The following is a 22,714-nucleotide window of genomic DNA, read 5'->3' on the forward strand; positions in this document are numbered from 1 at the left end:
TGAAGATGAGATTCGCTAGGTCCTGGAGATGAGGATTCTTCGTCCCTCCTTGTCTTTTTATGTAGCAAACTGTTGTTACGTTGTCCGATAGCACTCGGACATGATGACCTATGAGGAGATGTTCTGCCGCTCTTAGGGACTCCCAGACCGCTTTCAATTCCCTGTAGTTTGAGGATCTTAGGGCGTCTGCGTCGGACCAACTGCCCTGAAAGAACTGGTCCCCTAGGTGGGCTCCCCAACCATGGCTGCTTGCGTCCGTGGTTAATGTTTTGAGCGGTATCGTGTTCCAGGCAACTCCTCGGGACAGGTTTTCTGTTACCAACCACCAGGAGAGGGAGTTTACCGCCCCGTCTGAAAGAGATACCTTGGTGTTTAGTGATCTGTGGTCCTTGTCCCAAGAAGCGAGGACCTCCGCCTGGAGGGTTCTTGTATGGAACTGGGCCCAAGGAACAGTTGTGATGCATGAGGTCATCAGTCCTAGGACCTGCATGGCTTCCCGCAGAGTCCGTTTTTTCTTTAGTTTGAAGGCTCTTATTCTTTCCCTTATGCTGACCTGCTTGTCTTGGGGAAGAAGAGAGTACTGGGTCACGGAATTTAGGAGGGTTCCTAGGAACTTCTTTTGCGTTGCTGGTTGTAGGTCCGATTTCTCCAGGTTTATTTTCCATCCTAGACGAGTGAGTAAAGATAGAGTCCTTCCTTTGTGAAGCTCTAACTCCTCCTCTGAGTCTGCCACAAGCAGAAAGTCGTCTAGGTAGGGGACTATAGTTACCTGTCTCTGTCTTAGATAGGCAACTATCTCCGCCACTACCTTTGTGAAGATGCGTGGGGCTGATGAAATTCCAAACGGGAGACATTGGAACTGGAAATGCATAATCCTTCCGTCCTTCTTGATTGCGAACCTCAAATATTGCTGACAATGAGGGTGAATGGGGACGTGATAATATGCGTCCTTTAGATCCAGGGTGCATAGGAACGCCCCTGGGCTTATCAACGGAATTGCCGATTTTATTGATTCCATCTTGAAATGATGATGTGTTATCCATTTGTTCAGAAATTTCAGATTGATGATGGTTCTCTTGGAGCCATCTGGTTTTGTGATGAGGAAGAGTTTTGAGTAGTGACCTTTGAACTCCTCTGAAGGAGGGACTTGTACAATTGCGCCTAAAGTCAGAAGTTTTTGGATGTCCGTCAGGAGCTGGTCCTGCAGAGAGGTCGATTGAAAGACTGTGGTCTGGAATAGATGAGGAGGAGGAAGGCGAAACTCTATCTTGAACCCCGTTCGGATGGATTCCAGGATGTATTGGTTTTTGGTTATCCTGGTCCATTCTTCCCAAAAGAACTGGAGTCTGCCCCCTACTGGCCTGGCGTCATTGTTTCTCAGGCTTGGAATTGGGGTTAAAAAGGAAACCTCGACCTTTTCCCCCTTTGGGGTAGCTCCACCTTCCAGTCTTCCCTTTACCTCTGGGAGTGCCCTGGAAGCTGCTGGTTGTCTTACGAAAGGGCAAAGGTTTCTTCCCTTTTTCCTCCGGAAACCCCTTCTTTCTGTCCGCTGTCTTCTCCAGGATCTCATCCAGTACCGGACCAAAGAGGTGAGAACCTTTAAGGGGTAAGGCACATAGTTTATTCTTGGAGGCTATATCCCCCGACCAGGGTTTTAGCCACAGGGCTCTCCTTGCCGTATTGGTTAGGGAGTCTGTTTTTGCTGCAAATCTTATGGACTCTGCTGAGGCGTCTGCTACAAAGGCTGCAGCCATCTTAAATAGGGGTAATGACGCCAGGATCTCTTCCTTAGGGGTGTCTTGCCTAAGATGTTCTTCCAGCTGGTTCACCCAAAGACACAGAGATCTGGCCACGGACGTAGCAGCAATATTGGTGTTAATGCTATTGGCCGAAACTTCCCATGCTCTTTTGAGCAAACCGTCGATCTTCCGATCCATTGGCTCCTTTAACTGGGCTGAGTCCTCAAAGGGGAGGGTGGTTCTTTTTACCACCTTCGCCACCTGGATATCGACTTTAGGGACTACATCCCACAGTTTTGTGTCCTCCGGGTTGAACAAAAGCCTGTTCTTAAATTCCCGCGGTATATACAATCTCTTATCGGCGTCAGCCCATTCGTCTATGACTAGGTCCTTCAAATTCTCGTTCACCGGGAACAATTTTTTCTTCCTAGCTTTTAAGCCGCCGAACATCTCGTCCTGTATCGAGCGAGTCTGCTCCTCTTCCTCTATATCCATAGTCTGTCTTACAGCCGACAGGAGGGGATCTAGATCTTCTTGTGAGAAGAGATATCTTCTCTGATCGTCGGCCATATGGGAAGAACCCTGATCGTCGTCCCCCTTTAAGGTTTCCCCTTCTGAAAGGTATAAGCCTTCTTCTTCAGAATCCGACTCCCTGAGCACACGGGGTCTTTTGGGGGGAGGGGAGACGGCACAGGGTTTCTGCGCTACACTAGAGCTGGCCGCCTGGATCTCCTCTTTCACAATCACTCTCAGGTCTGCCAGAAGGGAGGATTGTTCGTCTCTGAGGATCTTTGCTAGGCAGTCACTACACAGGGCTTTTATATATGCCTCCCCCAGTCTCTTTGAGCATAGCGCACATCTTCTGGGTTTCTTTTTAGGCTCTCCCAGCGACTTAACCGTGGTGTCTTTCTCCCCCTGGTAGGAAGAGAGAGAGACCATTAGCCCAGCGTAAGGAATAAAGGAGAGGGACCTGGATACATCTCACTTTACTTACATGACTCGGGGTAGGGATGTCTGCGCTAGTGTCCTGCATAGCTGACATCTGGACCTCCATACCACACCTGGACAGCAAACTGACATTCAATTTAAGTCCTACCTGGTCCACCCGTTGCCGCGCGGCTCCGCCTCCTTATTTCCAGGTGGGGGGGGACTCAATGCCATGCAGAGTCGACCCCCCCTGCGTGCATTCCGCCGGGCTCGGCGTTCCCTGGGCGCCGCCATCTTTCTTTCGCCCATGTGACCCGCACTTCCGGTCACATGGGCTGCACGCCGAACGGGAGGAGCGCCGAGCGCAGGAGCCGCAGCCGATCCCAGAGCTCCCGAACCCGGAAGAAGCGGCCTCGGCTCCCTGATACCGCGGCCACCACACAGCGCTCCCGACCGCTTTCAGCTCCTCGCCGATGCGGCCAGAAAAGAAGGTATCTGGGGAAGCCAGGGGACCTCTACCCAGAGAGGTGCTAGCTTTTAGGGCCCCCGAAGCCTGAAGAGGAGAGGGAGACCCCCCCGACCAGGCTCGGCCCCATATAGATTCCCAGGGCAGGGAAAAGATTCTCTCGGCTCCCATCCCTGTAGGGACAGGAAGAACACTGGAGAGTGGGAGGGGTGGGGGCCTTTTAATCTCTCTCGCTTCCTGTCCCTACAGAGACCAATAGGACAACCTCCATGGGTGCTGTCATGGAGGGACGTCCTGGAAAATACGGTTGTGTGCCTGAGGCCTGACACACACTGCACTCCGGGTACGACCACACTGGTAACGACCCTGTAGTAACCCGCAATACTACACAGCCATTACAAATGAAGAAGAAACGGGGAGGTTGTAGTCAGCAAGTAGGATGCAGCTGGGGCTCAGACGGCATGTGGTACTTGGCCACAGGTGACCACATCCCAAGTGCAGGGTGGTCGTAGCCTCAGTTGTGAGGTAACTGCTGGTGCAATTTTTTTTTAATATTTTTTTTAAGCTAAAGCCAGTGTTCTTCAGAATTTCCTAGGGGCCTGGATAGCAATTTTTTTTTCTTTCTAGAAACACCATTGGTTCACCATGCCCGAGTCGCCGCTGCATCAAAACATCCAGTGACGGGCGGTTGTGTATTAGGATCGACGCGGGTGCTGGGGAGCTGGGCAAGTATAACCTGTATGTGGTGCCTGGGCATTTTGGGGGGCATTATAGGGGTTGGGAACCCCTTACGGCCAATGGGGTCATTTACACACATTTTTAAGTCAGTTTTTGGCTTAAAAAGAGAGTCACAAGCCCAGGTTTTTTTGCAGCCTATTTAATGCCCATGCAACCATATTTTGTCACATGGGAGTGGTGGGTGGGTGATGAGGGCCTGGCCAGAAAAATCAACCCCGACAAATTTACCAACATTTATAAACGCTGGCAGTCAGGGGCTGGAGTAGTTTTCACTCCAGGTGCGCAGACTGCCAAAGGTGCCCCCAATTCATGACAACTAGGCGAATCCTCTGGCAGTGCAGGGGGGGGGGGGGGAAACAGCAGTCTTTGTAAATGACCCCCACTCAGTACTGGGGGCACCTCTCAACAGGATGACTGGCACCGCATGAACAGAAGATAACCTGTATTACTTCTCCCAGGACTGACCCAATAAAGTGTGAATCAGTGAAGAGCCGTTGGTTGGCGAATCCCCTTTCATCTCCCAGCAAGCAGAGGAAAATAGGACACAGATTCCCTCCAGAGCAAACGCTCAGTAAATAACTGAAGGACAAAAGAAGAGTAATATCAGGTCAGAGAAAGCCATCCATCAAGCGCTAACCTAGAATGAAATGCCTCCTGTGAAGTAAACAGGACGACCATGCCGGGCAGCTGCCATCCACATAACAAGCACTAGACATTTACTACTAAAAGGCATCCCTAAAAATGTCACTGGCCATAGCAGCACAATATATTTAAGAGCGCACATTTTGTTCTGTCTTGTACAAATGTATTCTTGTGAGGAGAATGGGTGTAACAAATGTACTCCATGCCTATTGGCAATGGTACAACGTGACAGATCTGCACCATAGAAGTGAGCTACGTATAGGAACATGGCCACACGTATAACCAGAAACATCAAACCTTAACCCTTTCAGGCCCAGAGGTTTTTTTTTTGCGCTCACTGCCTTCCCAGAGCCATAACTTTTATTTTTTGGTTCACATAGCTGTATGAGGGCTTGTTTTTTGCAGGACAAGTTGTACTTTCCAACACCACCACTTAAAATTGCATATGATGTAGTAGGTAGCGGGGGGGAAAAAAAAAAAAAAAAAAAAAAAAAAAAAAAAAAAAAAAAAAAAATCTAAATGGGGTGAAATTGCAAAAAAAAGCAATTCCACAACAGTTTTAAAGTTTATTTTTTATTTACGACGTTCGATGTACGATAAAACTGACCAGTTACTTTTATTCTACAGGTCAGTATAAATCTGGCGATACCTTATATGTATAGTTTTTCTTGTGTTATTTAGGCCTCATGCACACGACCGTTGTGTGCATCCGTGGCCGTTGTGCCGTTTTCCGTTTTTTTTTACGGACCCATTGACTTTCAATGGATCCGTGGAAAAATCGGAAAATGCACCGTTTGGCAGCCGCATCCGTGATCCGTGTTTCCTGGCCGTGAAAAAAATATGACCTGTCCTATTTTTTTCACGGCCAACGGTTCACGGACCCATTCAAGTCAATGGGTCCGTGAAAAATCACGGATGCACACAAGATTGTCATCCGTGTCCGTGATCCGTGTCCGTTTTTTCCTATCATTTCAATGGCAAACTTGACTTAGATTTTTTTTTCATTTTTCATGTCCGTGGATCCTCCAAAAAACAAGGAAGACCCACGGACGAAAAAACGGTAACGGATCACGGACCTACGGACCCCGTTTTTGCGAACCTTAAAAAAAAAACGCTCGTGTGCATGAGGCCTAAAAAGGAGGAAAAAACAAAACCTATTTTTTTTGGTAGACATATTTTGACCCCTATAACATTTTTGTAATTGTGTGTATGGAGGCTAATTTTTTGTGCGGCGTGTGTATGACTTTTTATTAAATCTTTTGTAGAAAATTAAGCAACCAAAAACGGCAAATAGGCCATTTGGACGCTTTTTTCCCCTTTTTGCCGTATGGGGAATATATTTTTATACTATGGGGCGTTTTTGCACATCGCGACGACCATGATTTTCTTTTGTTCTTTTATTTTTAATTTTGGGAAAATGCACTAGCATTGAAGTCTGTGAGAAAATTGCTTGTTTCCTATGGAGCCCTATTACAGACAAGGGCTCCATAGGAAATACTATGCAGCAGTCTCCTGTCATTCACAAAGACAGGGGCTGCTGCATACATGCTCCGGCTCCTCCGATCACCAGACGGGGGAGCCGTGTGGCGCATGTGTGTTTCATGCGCTCACGACATCTGAGGTGTTAAATGTCCGTGATCGGCATTACTGCCGGTTGCAGACATGAGTCGCGGGTGTCTGCTAGAAGAAGCAGGAAGCCACCCACAGGTTTCACCCCGCCAGCGCCGTACCTCCGGCGGCTTGGGGGATTATTTCCCCGACCAGAGCATAGGAAAATGCTAATGACTAATAATTAGCATGTGGGAGGAACATGAAGGTGAGAACTGCACTGTCTGTACTCACCTTCCCTGGCCTTCTTCCAGCCCCGCACTGTGTCCTGACATATACAGCGTCCAGACGTAGTGCATGTAGACGCGCACAATGACTTGATGTACAGTTGTACAGCGTAGCGGGCAGAAGACCAAGGAGGGTGAGTGAATCTGCCAAGTGGCAGAAGCTGGAGAGGTAAGTTTATTTATTTTAAATGTCTGATCTGAGATCTGATTGGGGCTGATCTGAGGCCAATGGTGGGTGGTGAGGATCTGATGGGGGTCAGATCTGAGGCTGGGAGGTCTGATGGGTGTGTGATCTGAGGTAGGGGATCTGATCTGAGGCTTGAGGGGGGCTCATGGGAGTCTGATCTGAGGATGATCTAGGCTGGGGGGTCTGATAGGAAGCCGATTTGAGGCTGATTGAGGTGGGGGCAGATCTGAGGCTGAGAAAGGGACAAAGGCTGGGACAGTTGCGAAGACAGACCAGGACAGTGGCAGGGAGAGTGAAAGCTGACTAAACCCCTCTCTGGACCCCCCCTGGGTTTAGCTTGGCTGCCATTAATGCCAAATAAAGAACTAAATATGTAACATTCTGAACTTAAAAAATTGACTGCTATGTGTTGTCAAAATTACACCTGTAAAATAATCTCTCTCTCTCTCTCTCTATCTCATTTTGGGCTGCAAATATACAGCACTCTGGAATTTTTGTAACTTACCCCAAGTCAGTTATATGTTTGACCAAATATAACAGTCAAACTTTAAAAAGGGGTTGCCCATTTTCACCCCGGCAGCCCCCCTGACATGAGCATCTGAGCTAAATCGTGCCGGGCAAACGCTTTTTTTTTTGAAGATCCGGTGACGTACCGGGGCTCTCCATGGGGCTGCCAGGAACCCCGGTGATGTCACCGGCACTGACCAGTAAAACGGCTAGGGCAGCGCTAAAGCCCGCCCATCAGAGCGGGTGACGTCACCGAACACACTGCCAGACAGAAGTTTCCGCCTGGCAGTGTAATATGATAAACAAAAGAGCCCGTGCCCTGTGCGATTTAGCGCAGGGCAAGGGAGCGCATAGGAGCATGAGATGCTACAATGCTAGCCTCACGGGGGCTGCCTGGGTGAAAATAAGGGTATGTCAGGGTTCAGCTCTGAACCCGGACAACCCCTTTAAGTTGAGAATTTTGTATGGCCACAAAACAATGTTACAAATATCCAAATGGCCCTTGGCAGCAAAAAGGTTCCTCACCCCTGCCTTAAAGGAACCTGTCAACTTTATGCTGCCTGACAAGAGTCACAACAAGATCTGCGATACCAGGCACAGCCGCTATACAATGTGGGGAGCCATATGTTGTGCTCACAGGAGCACTGGTGCCTTCTCAAAGAGCTGATCAGCGGGGGTCTCAGTCTCAGAAAACCTCTTACGGGCTTTTTCACACAAGTGGATCCCGTGCGGGTAAATCCGCTGCAAGAAAGAGTGCCAAGTCGCGCTCTGAACAACAGAGACACGGAGCATTATCAATCATGTTAATGCTCCGCGTCTCTGCTGTCCAGAGCGGGGCTTGGCACTCTCTTGCAGTGGATTACCCGCGTGGCATTCGCTCGTGTGAAAGAGCCCTAAAGGAGAGGACTGCCAATCATCAGGTAGGCATGGAGAGCAGGAGATCATGAATAACCGACTCTTCTCAACCAGGCTTTGATGACTTAGGGCTCTTTCACACTTGCGTTTTTGTCTTCCGGCATAGAGTTCCGTCGTCGGGGCTCTATGCCGGAAGAATACTGATCAGGATTATCCTAATGCATTCTGAATGGACAGTCCGTCCTTCAGGATGTCTTCCGTTCCGGAACGTTTTTTGGCCGCAGCAAATAGCGCAGCATGCTGCGCTTTTTGCTCCGGTCAAAAATCCTGAAGACTTGCCGCAAGGCCGGATCCAGAATGAATGCCCATTGAAAGGCATTGATCCGGATCCGGTCTTAAGCTAAACGTCGTTTCGGCGCATTGCCGGATCCGACGTTTAGCTTTTTTTTTTAGAGTGGTTACCATGGCTGCCGGGAAGCTAAATGCTTTCAGTACACTTGCGTTTTTCCGGATACGGCGTGTAATGCCGGCAAGTGGAGTACACGCCGGATCAGGACAACGCAAGTGTGAAAGAGGCCTAAAGCTGGTTCTCAGCAACCACTTCGTTGTAGCTCATCGGTGACTACTTTATGGTGCCCTTAGTTAGGGCACCATAAAGTGGATGATGGGTTGACTGACTGGGAACCTATTACTGGAAATGTCTAACCACCCTTATGGAATATGATCTGTGATACTTCATTGTACAGCCAACACACACCCATATCACAAGTGTTAAAACTGCACACAAAATGGAGTGTCAGTTAAAAAGGGGTTGTCCAGAGGGTACAAATTCAAATTATTGGGAAAGATGATAACGGCTATGTACACCTTCGGGGGCAGTTTTAAAAATTATTGCATTGTACTCATTTTGAACTAAAAATAATTTGTTCAATTTGTCTTTATTAAAAACTATATATGGAATCCTTTTTCTGTACAGAGCTGAGATGCTCTAGTTAGCACCCTTTGGATTGTCTGTCTTTTCCGTCAGACCAGGAGCTGACGGGCTCCTTATCTCTGCTCTCTGACCTCTTAAATACTCATTATAGCTCAGTTCTTATCTTACCGATAAGAATGTGGCTTATATAAGTGTTTTAGAGATAAGGTATATTAGATGACTAACACAAAGTGAAAGTACCAGTCACACAGCTAGAAAAACAGTTAACCCTTTGTGACAGAACAGCTGAAAATGTTTAATAAAGACCAATTGAAAAAAAAAAATGTTTTGCCAAAAATAAGTAACATGCAATCATAAAAACAAAGTTGCCTCCGAAGGTGTACATAGCCTTTAAAGGGGTATTCTGGTTGTTTGAAATTATCCCCTATCCACAGAAGTGAATGGGACTGAGCTGCGATACCAAGCACAGCCGCTATACAACGTACAGTGCTGTGCTTGATGAGCAGGGAGAAGGATGCAGGGCTCACAGGAGCGTCAAACCCCCACCCAGAGGCGCACTAGTCATATACTCTACAGGGAGATTTCCCGGCGGGCTGAAGGAAGCTGTTGGCCAGTTACATAACAGTCTGATGCTCTTATGTACATGGCCAGCAGCCACAGGTGTCCTCCCAAATTCAACTATCACCGTCCTCAGTATAGTGATAAGGCAGTATTTAGTGCTGTGCTACGGTATTTGGCTTCGCTGGAGTGGTATTTTGTGCTGCACTACAGTATTACTGGCCTGCGTTGTCCCTGCCTGCCTACTATTTGGACTCACCTATAACTTGGGGAGACTTTTTTTTCCAGGGCCACTTTAAGTTCCCAGTCCGGCCCTGCGCCCACAGTTCAGATACTGATGACCTATCAAGCGGATAGGGGGCCCTCATTCTGGTGATTGCGTGAGGGGGACCCCAGGCAGGAGGCCCCCAGCAATCAGACACTTAGCAGCTATCCTGCGTCTTAAACCACTCAAAGGGGTTGGCTCATTTCACACATGGATGGCAAATCGCTAGGACGTTCCATCAATGTCACATACAAGCAGGCCCTGAGGAGGGACCCCCGAAGTGAATAGAGCAGCCTCTCAAGCGCAGCCACCGCTATGGGGGTTCTCGACATGACCAGAGGCTGGCTTGGTTATTGCCGCCAGTCCCATAGTCCACACTCATACAATGCACTCTCCATTCACCGCTATGGGGCTCCGGAAAACAGCCAAATGCTCGGATTCAACTATTTTCAGAACTCCCATCTTCACTTTGGGGGGTCCCGTTCTGGAGATGGGTGCAGGTCCCAAACCCGCACTTATACCCTAGCAATATGCCATCTGTGTGTGACAGGAGCAGTGGGAAGCTGCTCGACCCCACTTTATTACACGGCAGTGGTCGACATTGTAATAAACGGCGGCGAGGCGTCCACCAGAGCTCTGTACTGACAAGACGACCTATGTCATCCACATATCTTACTTACTAGGACACATGTCTGGACAACCCCTTTAAGCCATAAAAGGTAATGATAAAAGCTAACAATCCCTAATGTGAACTGTCCCAGCAGGTGTAACAGGGCAGATGTCTATCAGCTCGGGACTTGTTCTAAGCATGGTACTACATATCCCAGGATGCTCCTCCATCATGTGCTGGTGGCCATTGCTGTAGCAGACCAGCACATGGTCCTCTCCTCCAGCAGTGCGCCCAGGGAGGGCAAACATCAGGGATTAGGGAGGCGATTAGTTATATAAGCGCCAGGGATCACCACAGGAGACGGCACACGACCACTTACCTTGACGAAGAGTTCTATGAGGTTGTCTTTGTCCTCCAGCACTCCGTTCTGCGGTCCAGACACGGACATCTCTGCTCCTCTGCCGTGCAGTGCGCTCGGCCAACTTCTCCCCCTTGTTTAGTGGTCCCACTCCCCGCACTAGCTTCTCCCCCCTCAGGGCACTCTGTGGGGACTTACCACCCACTCTACAACTAGTCGGGGTTTTCCTCGGCGCCCTCTAGTCTCAGGCAAGTGATGGAAAAGGCGCAGTGGAGGATAAAGGCGCTGAGAGGGGCAGGCAGCCTGTATAACGGGACGTTACTGGCAGCTGAGGCAGAGAAAGGGAGGAGGCGGGAAGGAGGGCGCGGCAAGTGGACGGTTAACCCCTTCGTCCTCGGCACACACGCACAATGTGGCCCAGTATTCTGGAGGGTCGAGGACCTCACCTCCCAGTATAATACACCGCTCTGTTCTCTATGCCCTGTATGCAATATAACATGGACTCTGTGGGACAGTTAACGCTTGTGTGTGACTGGACTTCTCTGGAGATTTGTGTAATTATAACCTAATAATGGCCACTTTCTGTGATTTCTGTCATGGGGGAGCCTAGGCAATGGTGGTGTGGTTTAGATAAGCACCTGGGGGGGTCATTTAGCGAAGATCTTTGATAGCCCCTGGTCATAAATTAGGCGCACCTCTGGCAGTCTGTGCGCCTGGAGTGAAAACGACTCCAGCATGTCAATTTACATGTGGCAAATCTGCACCGTTTCCACATCAAAAGTTTTGTGGCACGAAAGTACGGCAGATCTGCCCTTACTAGTGGTCATCTACAAAAAAAACGGCTTTTTACACCGGTCTTTGTTACCCTCCTGTGCTGGCGGAGAAAGTGCCTCATTTTTAGGACTATTTTTCCGGTATATTGCCACACAACCAGTGACTTGGGAATTTACAGACTTTTCAGTTTATTCTGGTTCTGGCAGTGGCAGACGATGCCTCGTGGATGCAGAAAGGTAGTTTTCAGCCACCTGTGCCGTCAATCAGCATGTCACTGTTAGAGACCATTCACACGACCGTAAGGCCGCCGTGCCATGTTGCAGACCGCAAACAACAGGTCGGCGAAACACAGGCACCGGCTATGTGCAGCGGTGCTGACCCATTGACTTGAATGGGCCCGCAATCCACAAGATACGGCAAAAGGTAGGACATGTTTTTGCAGTGTGGAGGCATGGATCGGAAGCTCACAGAAACACTCAAAGCCCTTCCCGTGGGCTTTCGGGTCTGTGCCTCCGCAAGACAGACACGGCAACTATACGATCATACTGATAGCCAGGCCCTGCTGTAACCGCCGACATTGGTGAAAACTCTCATGCTAGAGGATTAACCTCTTAGATGTGGCGGTCAGTGTTGACTGCCTCATCTAAGGGGTTTACAGTGGGAAGGAGTTCCCTGTCTGACCCTATCAGCTTCACGCGATATGATTGCAGGGTGCAGATGGCGGCTAAGGTAGCCCAAGACTTTATGCAGGCATTGCGGCCTGCCAGCTACAGAAACATATATTGTACTGCACTGTAAGGCCTCTTTCACACAACCATTTTTTTTCCGTATATGGAACCATTCATTTTAGTGGATCCGCAAAAAAAAAAAAAAAACGGAATGTACTCCGTATGCATTCCGTTCCGTTGAAAGATAGAACATGTCCTATTAGTGCCCGCAAATCACGTTCCGTGGCTCGATTCAAGTCAATGGAACGGAATGTACTCCGTATGTCTTCCGTATCCGTTCCGTTTTTGCGGAACCATCCATTGAAAATGTTATGCCCAGCCCAATTTTTTCTATGTGATTACTGTATTCTGTACATGCGATACTGGAAAACGGAATGAAAAAAAAAACAGAACAACGGATCAATGAAAAACAGACTGCAAAATACTGAAAAAGCCATACGGTGGCCTAAAAGGGATCAGACCCCCAAAAGTTGAAGTAAAAAAAAAAAAGAAAAATGCACCCTTTTGCTTCATCAAGCCATTTCCAAATGAGAAAAAGACATATTGGGCACTACAATTCAATGTCTGTGTAAAAACTGCAAAACACTTGTGGTGTCAAAATGCTCACTCTACCTTGATAAACTTGATTTCCAAAATGGCGTCATTTCTTGGGGGTTTCATTTATTAATTCACCCCAGATCCTCTACAGTTTAAAGCACAAATTATGTGAATCACCACAATGGGCCTTAAAATGCCCATGGTGCTTTTTTACTCCTGAGCCTCTCATACGTTCACAAAAAAGAGTAGGGCCACATGTAGAAGCACAGCATAATAATAAGAGGGATGACCTTTCTCACTGGCACACACTGGGCATATTTTGGGCACTGAAATGGAATATCTATGTAAAAACTGCAATTTTCACTTTGATTCATTTATGCAAAACACCTGTGGAGTCAAAATGCTCCCTACACTCCTTGATAAATTCTGGGAGTGGTGTGGTTTCTAATATGGGGTCACTTCTGGGGGGTTTCCTTTTTTATTTCACCTCAGAACCTCTGCAGTTGTCGGCCAGTACTGTGTAAATAACCAAACTAGGCCTCACAGGCACATGGAGCTCTTTCTCTTCTGAGTCCTATACAACCACATATGGGGGGTTGCCGTATTCATGAGAAAATGGTTAACTAATTGTGGGGTCCTTTTTCTCCTGTTATGCTTGCGAAAATGAACAACTTGGGGCTAAGGCCTCATGCACACGACAATATTTTTTTGCGGTCCGCAAAAAGGGGTTCCGTTGTTCTGTGATCCGTGTCTGTTTTTGTTTCCGTGTGTCTTCCTTTATTTTTGGAGGATCTCCAGACATGAAGGAAAGTAAAAAAAAAAAAAAGTAAAGTTTGCCATGCAAATGATAGGAAAAAAACGGACGCGGATGACAATCTTGTGTGCATCCGTGTTTTTTCACTGACCCGTTGACTTGAATAGGTCCGCGAACCATTGTCGTGAAAAAAATAGGACAGGTCATATTTTTTTCACGGACTGGAAACACGGATCACGGACGCGGATGACAAACGGTGCATTAGCCGAGTTTTCCACGGACCCATTGAAAGTCAATGGGTCCGCAGAAAATCACGGAAAACGGAACAACGGACACGGGACACAACATGAGGCCTAAAGCTAAATTGTATTTATTATCTTCACAGCCAAGTGTTTCTAAATTCTGTGGAACGGCTGTGGCGTCAAAGCACTCACTACACCCCTCAATAAATTCCTCAAGGGGATGTAGTTTCGAAATGGGGTTACTTTTTAGGAGTTCCACTGTAGGGGTACCTTAGGGTCTCGTCAAATGCAATATGGCACCCAAAAACCATTCCAGCAAAATCTGCCCTTCAAAAGCCATGTGCTGCTGCTTCCATTCTGAGTCCTACTGTGTGCCCATACAGCAGTTTATGACCACATAAGGGGTGTTCCTATAAACTGCAGAATCAGGGTAAGAAATACTGAGGTTTGTTTTGTTGTTAACCATTGCTGTGTTACAGGAAAAATTGATTAAGGCCTCATGCACACGACCGTATGGCTTTGGCCTTTTTCACACAACCGTTTTTTTTCCCGTTTACATTCAGTTTTTTGCGTTCCGTATACAGAACCATTCATTTCAATGGATCCGCAAAAAAAAAACTAAGGTACTCTGTATTCCTTCCGTTTCCGTATTTCTGTTCCGTTCAAAGTTAGAACGTGTCCTATTATTGTCCGCATAACGGACAAGGATAGTACTGTTCTATTAGCAGTTCCGTTCCGCAAAAAACGGAATGCACACAGACGTCATCTGTATTTATTGTGGATCCGTTTTTTGCAGACCGCAAAATATTGAAAAAGCCATACGGTCGTGTGCAAGAGGCCTTTTTCAGTATTTGCACGTGCATTCCGTTTTTTGCGGAACGGAACAGCTGGCCACTAATAGAACAGTACTATCCTTGTCCGTTATGCGGACAATAATAGGACATGTTCTATCTTTGAACGGAACAGAAATACGGAAATGGAAGGCATACGGAGTACCGTCCTTTTTTTTACGGATCCATTGAAATGAATGGTTCCGTATACGGAATGCAAAAAACGGAAAGTAAATGGAAAAAAAAACGTTCATATGCAGAAGGTCTAAAATGAAAAATCTACAAAAAAATGTGATATTTTGAAATTTCACTACCATTTTCCTTTAATTCTTGTGGAACACATAAGGCTACTTTCACACTGGCGTTTCGGCTTTCCGTTTGTGAGATCCGTTCAGGGCTCTCACAAGCGGTCCAAAACGGATCAGTTTTGCCCTAATGCATTCTGAATGGAAAAGGATCCGCTCAGAATGCATCAGTTTGCCTCCGTTCCGTCTCCATTCTGCTTTGGAGGTGGACACCAAAACAGTGCTTACAGCGTTTTGGTATCCGTCTGAAGAAACTGAGCCAAACGGATCCGTTCTGACACACAATGTAAGTCAATGAGGACGGATCCGTTTTCTATGGCACAATCTGGCACAATAGAAAACGGTCTTGGCTATGTTAAAGATAATACAAACGGATCCGTTCTAAACGGATGCAGATGGTTGTATTATCTGAATGGATCCATCTGCACCAAACGCGAGTGTGAAAGTAGCCTAAAAGGTTAATAAAGTTTATAAAATCAGTTTTGAATAATTTGAGGGTTGCAATTTTTAAAATGGGGTCATTTATGTGTGTTTTCTATTATGTAAGCCCCTCAAATAATTTCATAACGGAATTGGTCCTTTAAAATGTTGGTTTTGGAAATTTTCTTAAAAATAAAAAATAAATTGCTACTTAACAAAAACTCATAAATAAAGGTAAAATATATCGACCCAAATTTACCAGAAACATGAAGTACGGTGTGTCACGAGAATCAGTTGGATAATTAATAATAATAAAGCATTACAGTTATCACCACATACAGTGACACGTCAGATTTGCAAAAATAGGCTGTCAGGAAGGGGTTAAACAAGTCACAGGTTTGGTACACAGATAGCAAAATTGCAAGTGTTTTTTAGGTTAAGTCACAGACAAGGGCAATTAAACGTCCCTCCCTTTCTGTAAACACACTATACACTGGTATTGCCAATTTATAGTGGTATATTTATGCAGTACAATGTGTTATGCTAAGGCTAGTTTCACACTAGCGCTAAAATCGTATCTGTCCAGTTAAATCCCAGCACTAATGCCGGATCCCTGCCGTGTCCCATTATAGTCAGTGGGGCCTGGTGGGTCTTCGGCACTTTCCAACTATGCCAGATGCGATGAGCAAGAACAGCCTTTGCCGGGACAGCCTGCTGAACGATTTTAGGGCTAGTGTGAAACTAGCCTAACGCAGTACAATGCGTGGAATGAAACTATTATAATAATGCAGTACAATGTTTGGAATAAACTTATACTAATGCAGCATGTTGAACTACACAATTTTAAATGGTAGCAAAATTGCAACTATTTTCTGCTGGAGGTGCTGGGAATATGTGTATAAAACACTTATAAACTGTAGACGTTTGAGTTTTTTTGCTGCCAATACATATGAAAAAATGATGTTTGTACAGACCATGCAGGATTTTGATGATTGCAGTGCACTACATGAAGCTTTCCACGAACCAGCAGCTGCGCTCCCCTCACTGTAAAACACACATACAGAATTCTGACTCTATGCGTTCCCACTCTGCTAAGTGTTTTATACACATATTCCCAGCACCTCCAGCAGAAAATAGTTGCTAAAACCCTGACTTCTCTACCTATTACTTCAATCTACCTAACTAAATATATCCCTAAACTATAACTGCAACCCCCTAATATGGCTGCTTTGTGTCTGCCAGGACACACGACAGGCTGTGCTCAGAATGGCATCTGTGCTTTACACAGAGCTGAAGACCAAATTCCTGCCCCCTCATTGCCTAACAGACAGCCCGTGAACCAATCAGTGTTGCTATGAGCAAGCCCCCCTCCCTCTGAAGGTCATATGGATCTTCACCTTCATCCTTCCTGCCCTGTTTCCCTTGCATTTTCACAGTAAGATAGCAGGTGCCGTTTTCCGCGATTCTTCCAATGCTCAAAAACTCTTTTAGCAGAAGAATTTTTGTGAAATTCGTAAGTAATCCAATTAGTTTAGAATCGATTTACTTATCTCTCACCAAACGTATCCAATCAAGTGTCCAGTTTTCTTAAACTATGCATATAGCTGCTGACAGCTATTTGTGTATGTGCACGCATACAGGGAGGGCTGCCAAATAACTGATTACGGGTACCCACATGATTCCTAAGCCCAGAATGAGCATCTGCCCAGCAGGGTCACCTCTATTAAACCAAGCATAGTGCCTGGTAGAGTTGATCTTGGTGATTATAATAGTTGTCTTGTGGAAAATAGTTGTAGCGTTCCTGAGAAAAAAAGACATTCTTTATTCAAGTGAAGGCTTTCATGTGTCGGGGTACAAGGCCTAGCCCTTCTATTGTACCTCAGCTCCTCAGTTTATAGTTATGCCATGATTGATATAAAAAATGAAATCAGACATCATATAGTACATGAAAATCTCTTTCTAACAAAGTTGCAACCAGTCCTGTACCTCACATGGGTCCACAGGTCTCCATATTCACAGTTCCAATTGATCTGCTATATTATCTTCAGCCTGGCAGCTCAGGGTGGGGGGTCCTTTCTGCTGCAGCTCTCTCCCTGTAACTGCCACAGCTTCTAACAGAACATATGGCTGGTGGCAGTTAAAGATTTAAACTGGGCACCTTCAACCAGCTCAGTGAGACGGACAAAAAATAAGGAAAATAACAAACAGCAGGTGGCGCTATACAGATGCATTTTATTGAATAACTCAGTGGCTATAATACATTACATACAATTACAAAAGTATTCAGATCCAGGTGCTGGTTTGAAAAATGTAGACTACATTTTGTGACACAACCCCTTTAAGCCCTCACTTGTATAGATAGGGTTGATCCTGCTTAATATGCTGTTTAAGGAAATTATCACCTTCTGTTCTGTAACATGCTACCAACAGATTGCACTGTATCTTTTAACAGGTTCCCTTTTTTATTGAACGTTTTGATAAACATTACAATATTCATTTTTCAATTTACAATTAAAGTAATCCACACATTAATTACATATATCATCCCTTGCCGTTCTATATCACTAATACACAATTTTACAGTATAACTGTTTGTTCAACCTTCCCCCCCTTCAACAGGTCCCCTTTAACGTGTTCTTTTAGGGATTAGGCTATCCTAATAGCACACAAATATTAAAATCTTTACTTAGGGTACTTTCACACTTGCGTTGTGAAGATCCGGCAGGCAGTTCCGTCGCGGGAACTGCCTGCCAGATCCGGAAATCTGTGTGTAAACGGATAGCATTTGTAGACGGATCCAGATGCGGATTTGTCTAACAAATGCAATGAAACACCGGATTGGTCTCTCCGGTGTCATCCGAAAAACGGATCCAGTATTTATTTATTTTTTGCATTTTTATAGGTCTGCGCATTCCGGATCTGTTTTGCCGTAATACTTGGTGTCGGATCCGGCTGTAATGCATTAAAATGCAAAATAATGGCAAGTGTTCCGGAATTTTGTACGGAGAAAATACCGCAGCAGTTTTTTTCCGGTATTGAGCCCCTAGGATGGAACTCAATGCCGGAAAACTTTAACTCAAGTGTGAAAGTACCCTTATGTATCTTGCAGACTTTACAATTAAGCACCTGCATCTCCCAGGGTGTTGCTAAGTCCTCCCTCCTCTGAATAGAAAATAGTCCCTGACATCTCCAGATCACATCCCCAGAGATATTGTACATATGGTAATGCCCCCACAATTTCTTTCTCCGCTGTCCTGAGGGAGATATAGCTATGTACTTCTATGAATTTAAAGCAGGGATGAATGAATGAAAGGTTTTTAGGCTGTTTTTACTACGCACATACTGAGAAGACGGAGGGAGCAGGAAAGCTACTGAGCATGTCAGTCCACCACTGAATGCAGGAGAAGGTGGACCAGAAATATAAACAGCAGAAGGCGCTACCAGAGAGGAAAATGTTATGCGCATACAAAAGCAAACAATGACCCACATTTACTAATGTTAGTGCATCTAGATTTTAGAGTAAATTGTGCAAAATATGGCACAATTTGGCACCTTTTTGTTTAGAAAAGTTAACTATATCTAGTCTGAAAAGAGAGTTTAGCTTATCAAAAAAGGCCAGACTGGAAAGGGGCATGGCCTAATATTTGCCAATTTGAGCCAAAATTGCACCACAATTATGGTGTAAACCTTGCAAAGTAAGCCAGCCAAAAGTATGTAAAGACGCACGTACCAAAGACTGCAAAACTACGTTTGAAAGCACATGTAAAACTACATGTGAAAGGTGTACCGACATGTAATAACCATTTACTATTATTGTATCTTACTAAATATGTACCAGATACCCGATATGGGACTGATAATACATTTAGTAGTGTCATGGTAAAGGAATAATTCATCAACTTGCTGCACTGGGATAAATACCATGTTTTCTAGACTATAAGACGCACCAGAACATAAGACATAGCCAGAATTTAGATGGAGGAAAATAGGTAAAAAATATTTGAACAAAATGGTGTGCTAAAATATTTAATAGATCTGTGGATGACACACTGTTATGAAGGATCTGTGGGTGCCACAATACCGACTAGCAACTGCCACCTATTGTCCCTCTGTTTTCTCCTCCCACCCTGGTTCTCACAAGACCAGCCTAACATGCTCCCCCTCGTCCTCTTGTCTCTCTCTCTCTCTGGCCTGGAGGGGCTGTGTCACACCCGTGACAGGTGGTAGAAGATCTGAAAGACTGGCTGCACGTCAGTGATCTGACAACTTCTTTTGGTTTCACTTTGTCTATGTGTTGCTAGGATGTCCACACCTCCTTTTCAGGTGTAGCTCATGTGACCATTACTACTCCCTTCTTAGTCTGGCTTTACCCATCACTCCTTGTGGTTGATAGCTCATTTTGGTTGTTGGTCGTTTGGTGTCTGGATCTCGGTTGAGTTCCTGCTTTCCATTTATCCGGAGTTAAGTGTCTTTCCTTTTTGTTATTGTGTTTATTTACCTGTCTCTTGGTACCAGACCTGAGGCAGACTCTTGTTTCTTCAGCTGGGAAGGAACAGGTTGTCTGTGGCCCAATCACTATCTCTAGGGCCTTCTAGGGTGAGCCAGGCTTAGGTTCCTGCGGATGAACAGTCCTACCATCGGGGTCTGTTTATTCTGTTAGCAGTCATGGCTCGGGTTGGGATTTATTAGATGGTGACCTTCCCCCTTTCCCTAGTTTGCAGGCCTGGTACCTTCTCCCTCCCTTTTGTGTTTGGTGTGGAGTTCCCCTCCCACACCACGCAGTGAGATTATCAACTGCCAAAACCGCCATTTTTGTTTGTGTTAGTGCAGCGATGGATCCAATCACTGCACTACAGGGGTTGTCTTTGAAGGTAGCTGACCTCCGCAAAACTGTCTCGCAGACCCAGAGACTTCAGACGGCTGGTTCCAACAGTGGGAATCAGTCCGTCACTGATCCAAAGGTTGCTCTTCCGGACAGATTTTCCGGGGGCAGTGAAAATTTCATGCTGTTTAACCCCTTAAGGACACAGGGCGTACAGGTACGCCCTTGTGCCCTGGTACTTAAGGACACAGGGCGTACATGTACGCCCTGTGCATTTTCGATCACTGCCGTGCGGCTGGCAGTGATCGGAACCCGGTGCCTGCTCAAATCATTGAGCAGGCACCTAGGCTAAATGCGCGGGGGGGTCCCGTGACCCCCCCATGTCAGCGATCGCGGCAAACCGCAGGTCAATTCAGACCTGCGGTTTGCTGCGATTTCTGCAGTTTATGATCCCCGCGGTCCCTGACCGCGGGGATCAGAAACTTTAGGATTCAAAACTTTGTCCAGTATCCCTCCCCCCTGCACCCCTGAGTTATTTGGGCATGGTGGGAGGTGCAGGGGGAGGGTTGCGGGCAGTGCGGGAGGCGGGCGGTGCGGTAGGCGGGATCGCGATCCCCCGCCCGCCTCCCATTGCGTAATCGTTGGCGTCTAGTGGGTATACCAGGGTGCCAGCACACCCTGGTATATAAACGGCTGACATCGGTGATGCGATGTCAGCCGTTTAACCCTTTCCATACAGCGGTCCGTACGGACCGCTGTATGGAAAAGGTTAACAGCTCAGGGAGCTCCCTCCCTCTCCCATCGGGGGGCTGCTGTGCCTTTGCAGTCCCCCGAATGGAGAGGGAGAGAGCTTTCAGGCAGCCCCCCAAGCCCCGTCCTTACCCTTCCCCGTCTGCGCAGTTCTGAACACTACTGAGCAGACGGGGAAGGTTCCCATGGCAACAGGACGCCTTCTCAGGCGTCCTGCTGTCCATGGTTCTGAACAGATCTGTGCTGAAAGCATAGATCTGTTCAGACAAAGTGTAAGTAAAATACAGTACAGTACAATATATATTGTACTGTACTGTATTATGCAGACATCAGACCCACTGGATCTTCAAGAACCAAGTGGGTCTGGGCCAAAAAAAAGTGAAAATAAAGTAAAAATCAAAAAACACATTTATCACTGATTAAAAATGAAAAAAATAAAATTCCCTACACATGTTTGGTATCGCCGCGTCCGTAACGACCTGATCTATAAAACGGTAATGTTACTTTACCCGAACGGTGAACGCCATAAAAATAAAAAAATAAAAACTATGATGAAATTTGAATTTTGCCCACCTTACTTCCCAAAAAAGGTAATAAAAGTGATCAAAAAAGTCGCATCTACGCCAAAATTGTAACAATCAAACTGTTATCTCATCCTGCAAAAATCATACCCTACCCAAGATAATCGCCCAAAAACTGAAAAAGTTATGGCTCTTAGACTATGGAAACACTAAAACATGATTTCTTTTGTTTCAAAAATGAAATCATCGTGTAAAACTTACATAAATAAAAAAAAGTATACATATTAGGTATCGCCGCGTCCGCATTGACCGGCTCTATAAAAATATCACATGACCTAACCCCTCAGATGACCACCGTAAAAAAATAAAAATAAAAACGGTGTAAAAAATGCCATTTTTTGTCATCTTCCGTCACAAAAAGTGTAATAGCAAGCAATCAAAAAGTCATGTGCACCCCAAAATAGTGCCAATCAAACCGTCATCTCATCCCACAAAAAATGAGACCCTACTTAAGATAATCGCCCAAAAATTGAAAAAACTATGGCTCTTAGACTATGGAGACACTAAAACATTTTTTTTGTTTTAAAAATGAAATTATTGTGTAAAACGTACATAAATAAAAAAAATTGTATACATATTGGGTATCACCGCGTCCGTGACAACCTGCTCTATAAAATTACCACATGATCTAACCTGTCAGATGAATGGTGTAAATAACAACAAAAAAAACGGTGCCAAAAAAGCAATTTCTTGTTACCTTGCCGCACAAAAAGTGTAATATAGAGCAACCAAAAATCATATGTACCCTAAACTTGTACCAACAAAACTGCCACCCTATCCCGTAGTTTCTAAAATGTCACTTTTTTGGAGTTTCTACTCTAGGGGTGCATCAGGGGGGCTTCAAATGGGACATGGTGTCAAAAAAAACAGTCCAGCAAAATCTGCCTTCCAAAAACCGTATGGCATTCCTTTCCTTCTGCGCCCTGCCGTGTGACCGTACAGCGGTTTACGACCACATATGGGATGTTTCTGTAAACTACAGAATCAGGGCCATAAATAATGAGTTTTGTTTGGCTGTTAACCCTTGCTTTGTAACTGGAAAAAAAATATTAAAATGGAAAATCTGTCAAAAAAGTGAAATTTTGAAATTGTATCTCTATTTTCCATTAAATCTTGTGCAACACCTAAAGGGTTAACAAAGTTTATAAAATCAGTTTTGTATACCTTGAGGGGTGTAGTTTCTTAGATGGGGTAACTTTTATGGAGTTTCTACTCTAGGGGTGCATCAGGGGGGCTTCAAATGGGACATGGTGTCAAAAAACCAGTCCAGCAAAATCTGCCTTCCAAAAACCGTATGGCATTCCTTTCCTTCTGCGCCCTGCCGTGTGACCGTACAGCGGTTTACGACCA

The 22,714-nt window shown here is 45.8% G+C and overlaps 1 protein-coding gene across 2 annotated transcripts in view; it reads right to left on the reverse strand.

Annotated features, from left to right (window-relative positions):
• CLIC4 (chloride intracellular channel 4) overlaps positions 1-22,714 on the reverse strand; it is a 101,656-nt gene that overhangs the window by 43,760 nt on the left and 35,182 nt on the right. Inside the window, exon 1 of one of the 2 annotated variants that reach the window (XM_044286885.1) lies at positions 10,643-10,937. The exons of the other annotated variant lie outside the window; for it this stretch is intronic. Within the exon in view, the coding sequence (XP_044142820.1) occupies positions 10,643-10,711 (69 nt within the window). The 5' untranslated portion in view covers positions 10,712-10,937. Of the gene's footprint in view, positions 1-10,642; positions 10,938-22,714 lie in introns of those variants that run through there. 2 annotated transcript variants of the gene reach the window in all.

The sequence above is a fragment of the Bufo gargarizans genome, chromosome 3 (assembly GCF_014858855.1).
Source record: "Bufo gargarizans isolate SCDJY-AF-19 chromosome 3, ASM1485885v1, whole genome shotgun sequence".
Lineage (NCBI taxonomy): Eukaryota > Metazoa > Chordata > Amphibia > Anura > Bufonidae > Bufo > Bufo gargarizans.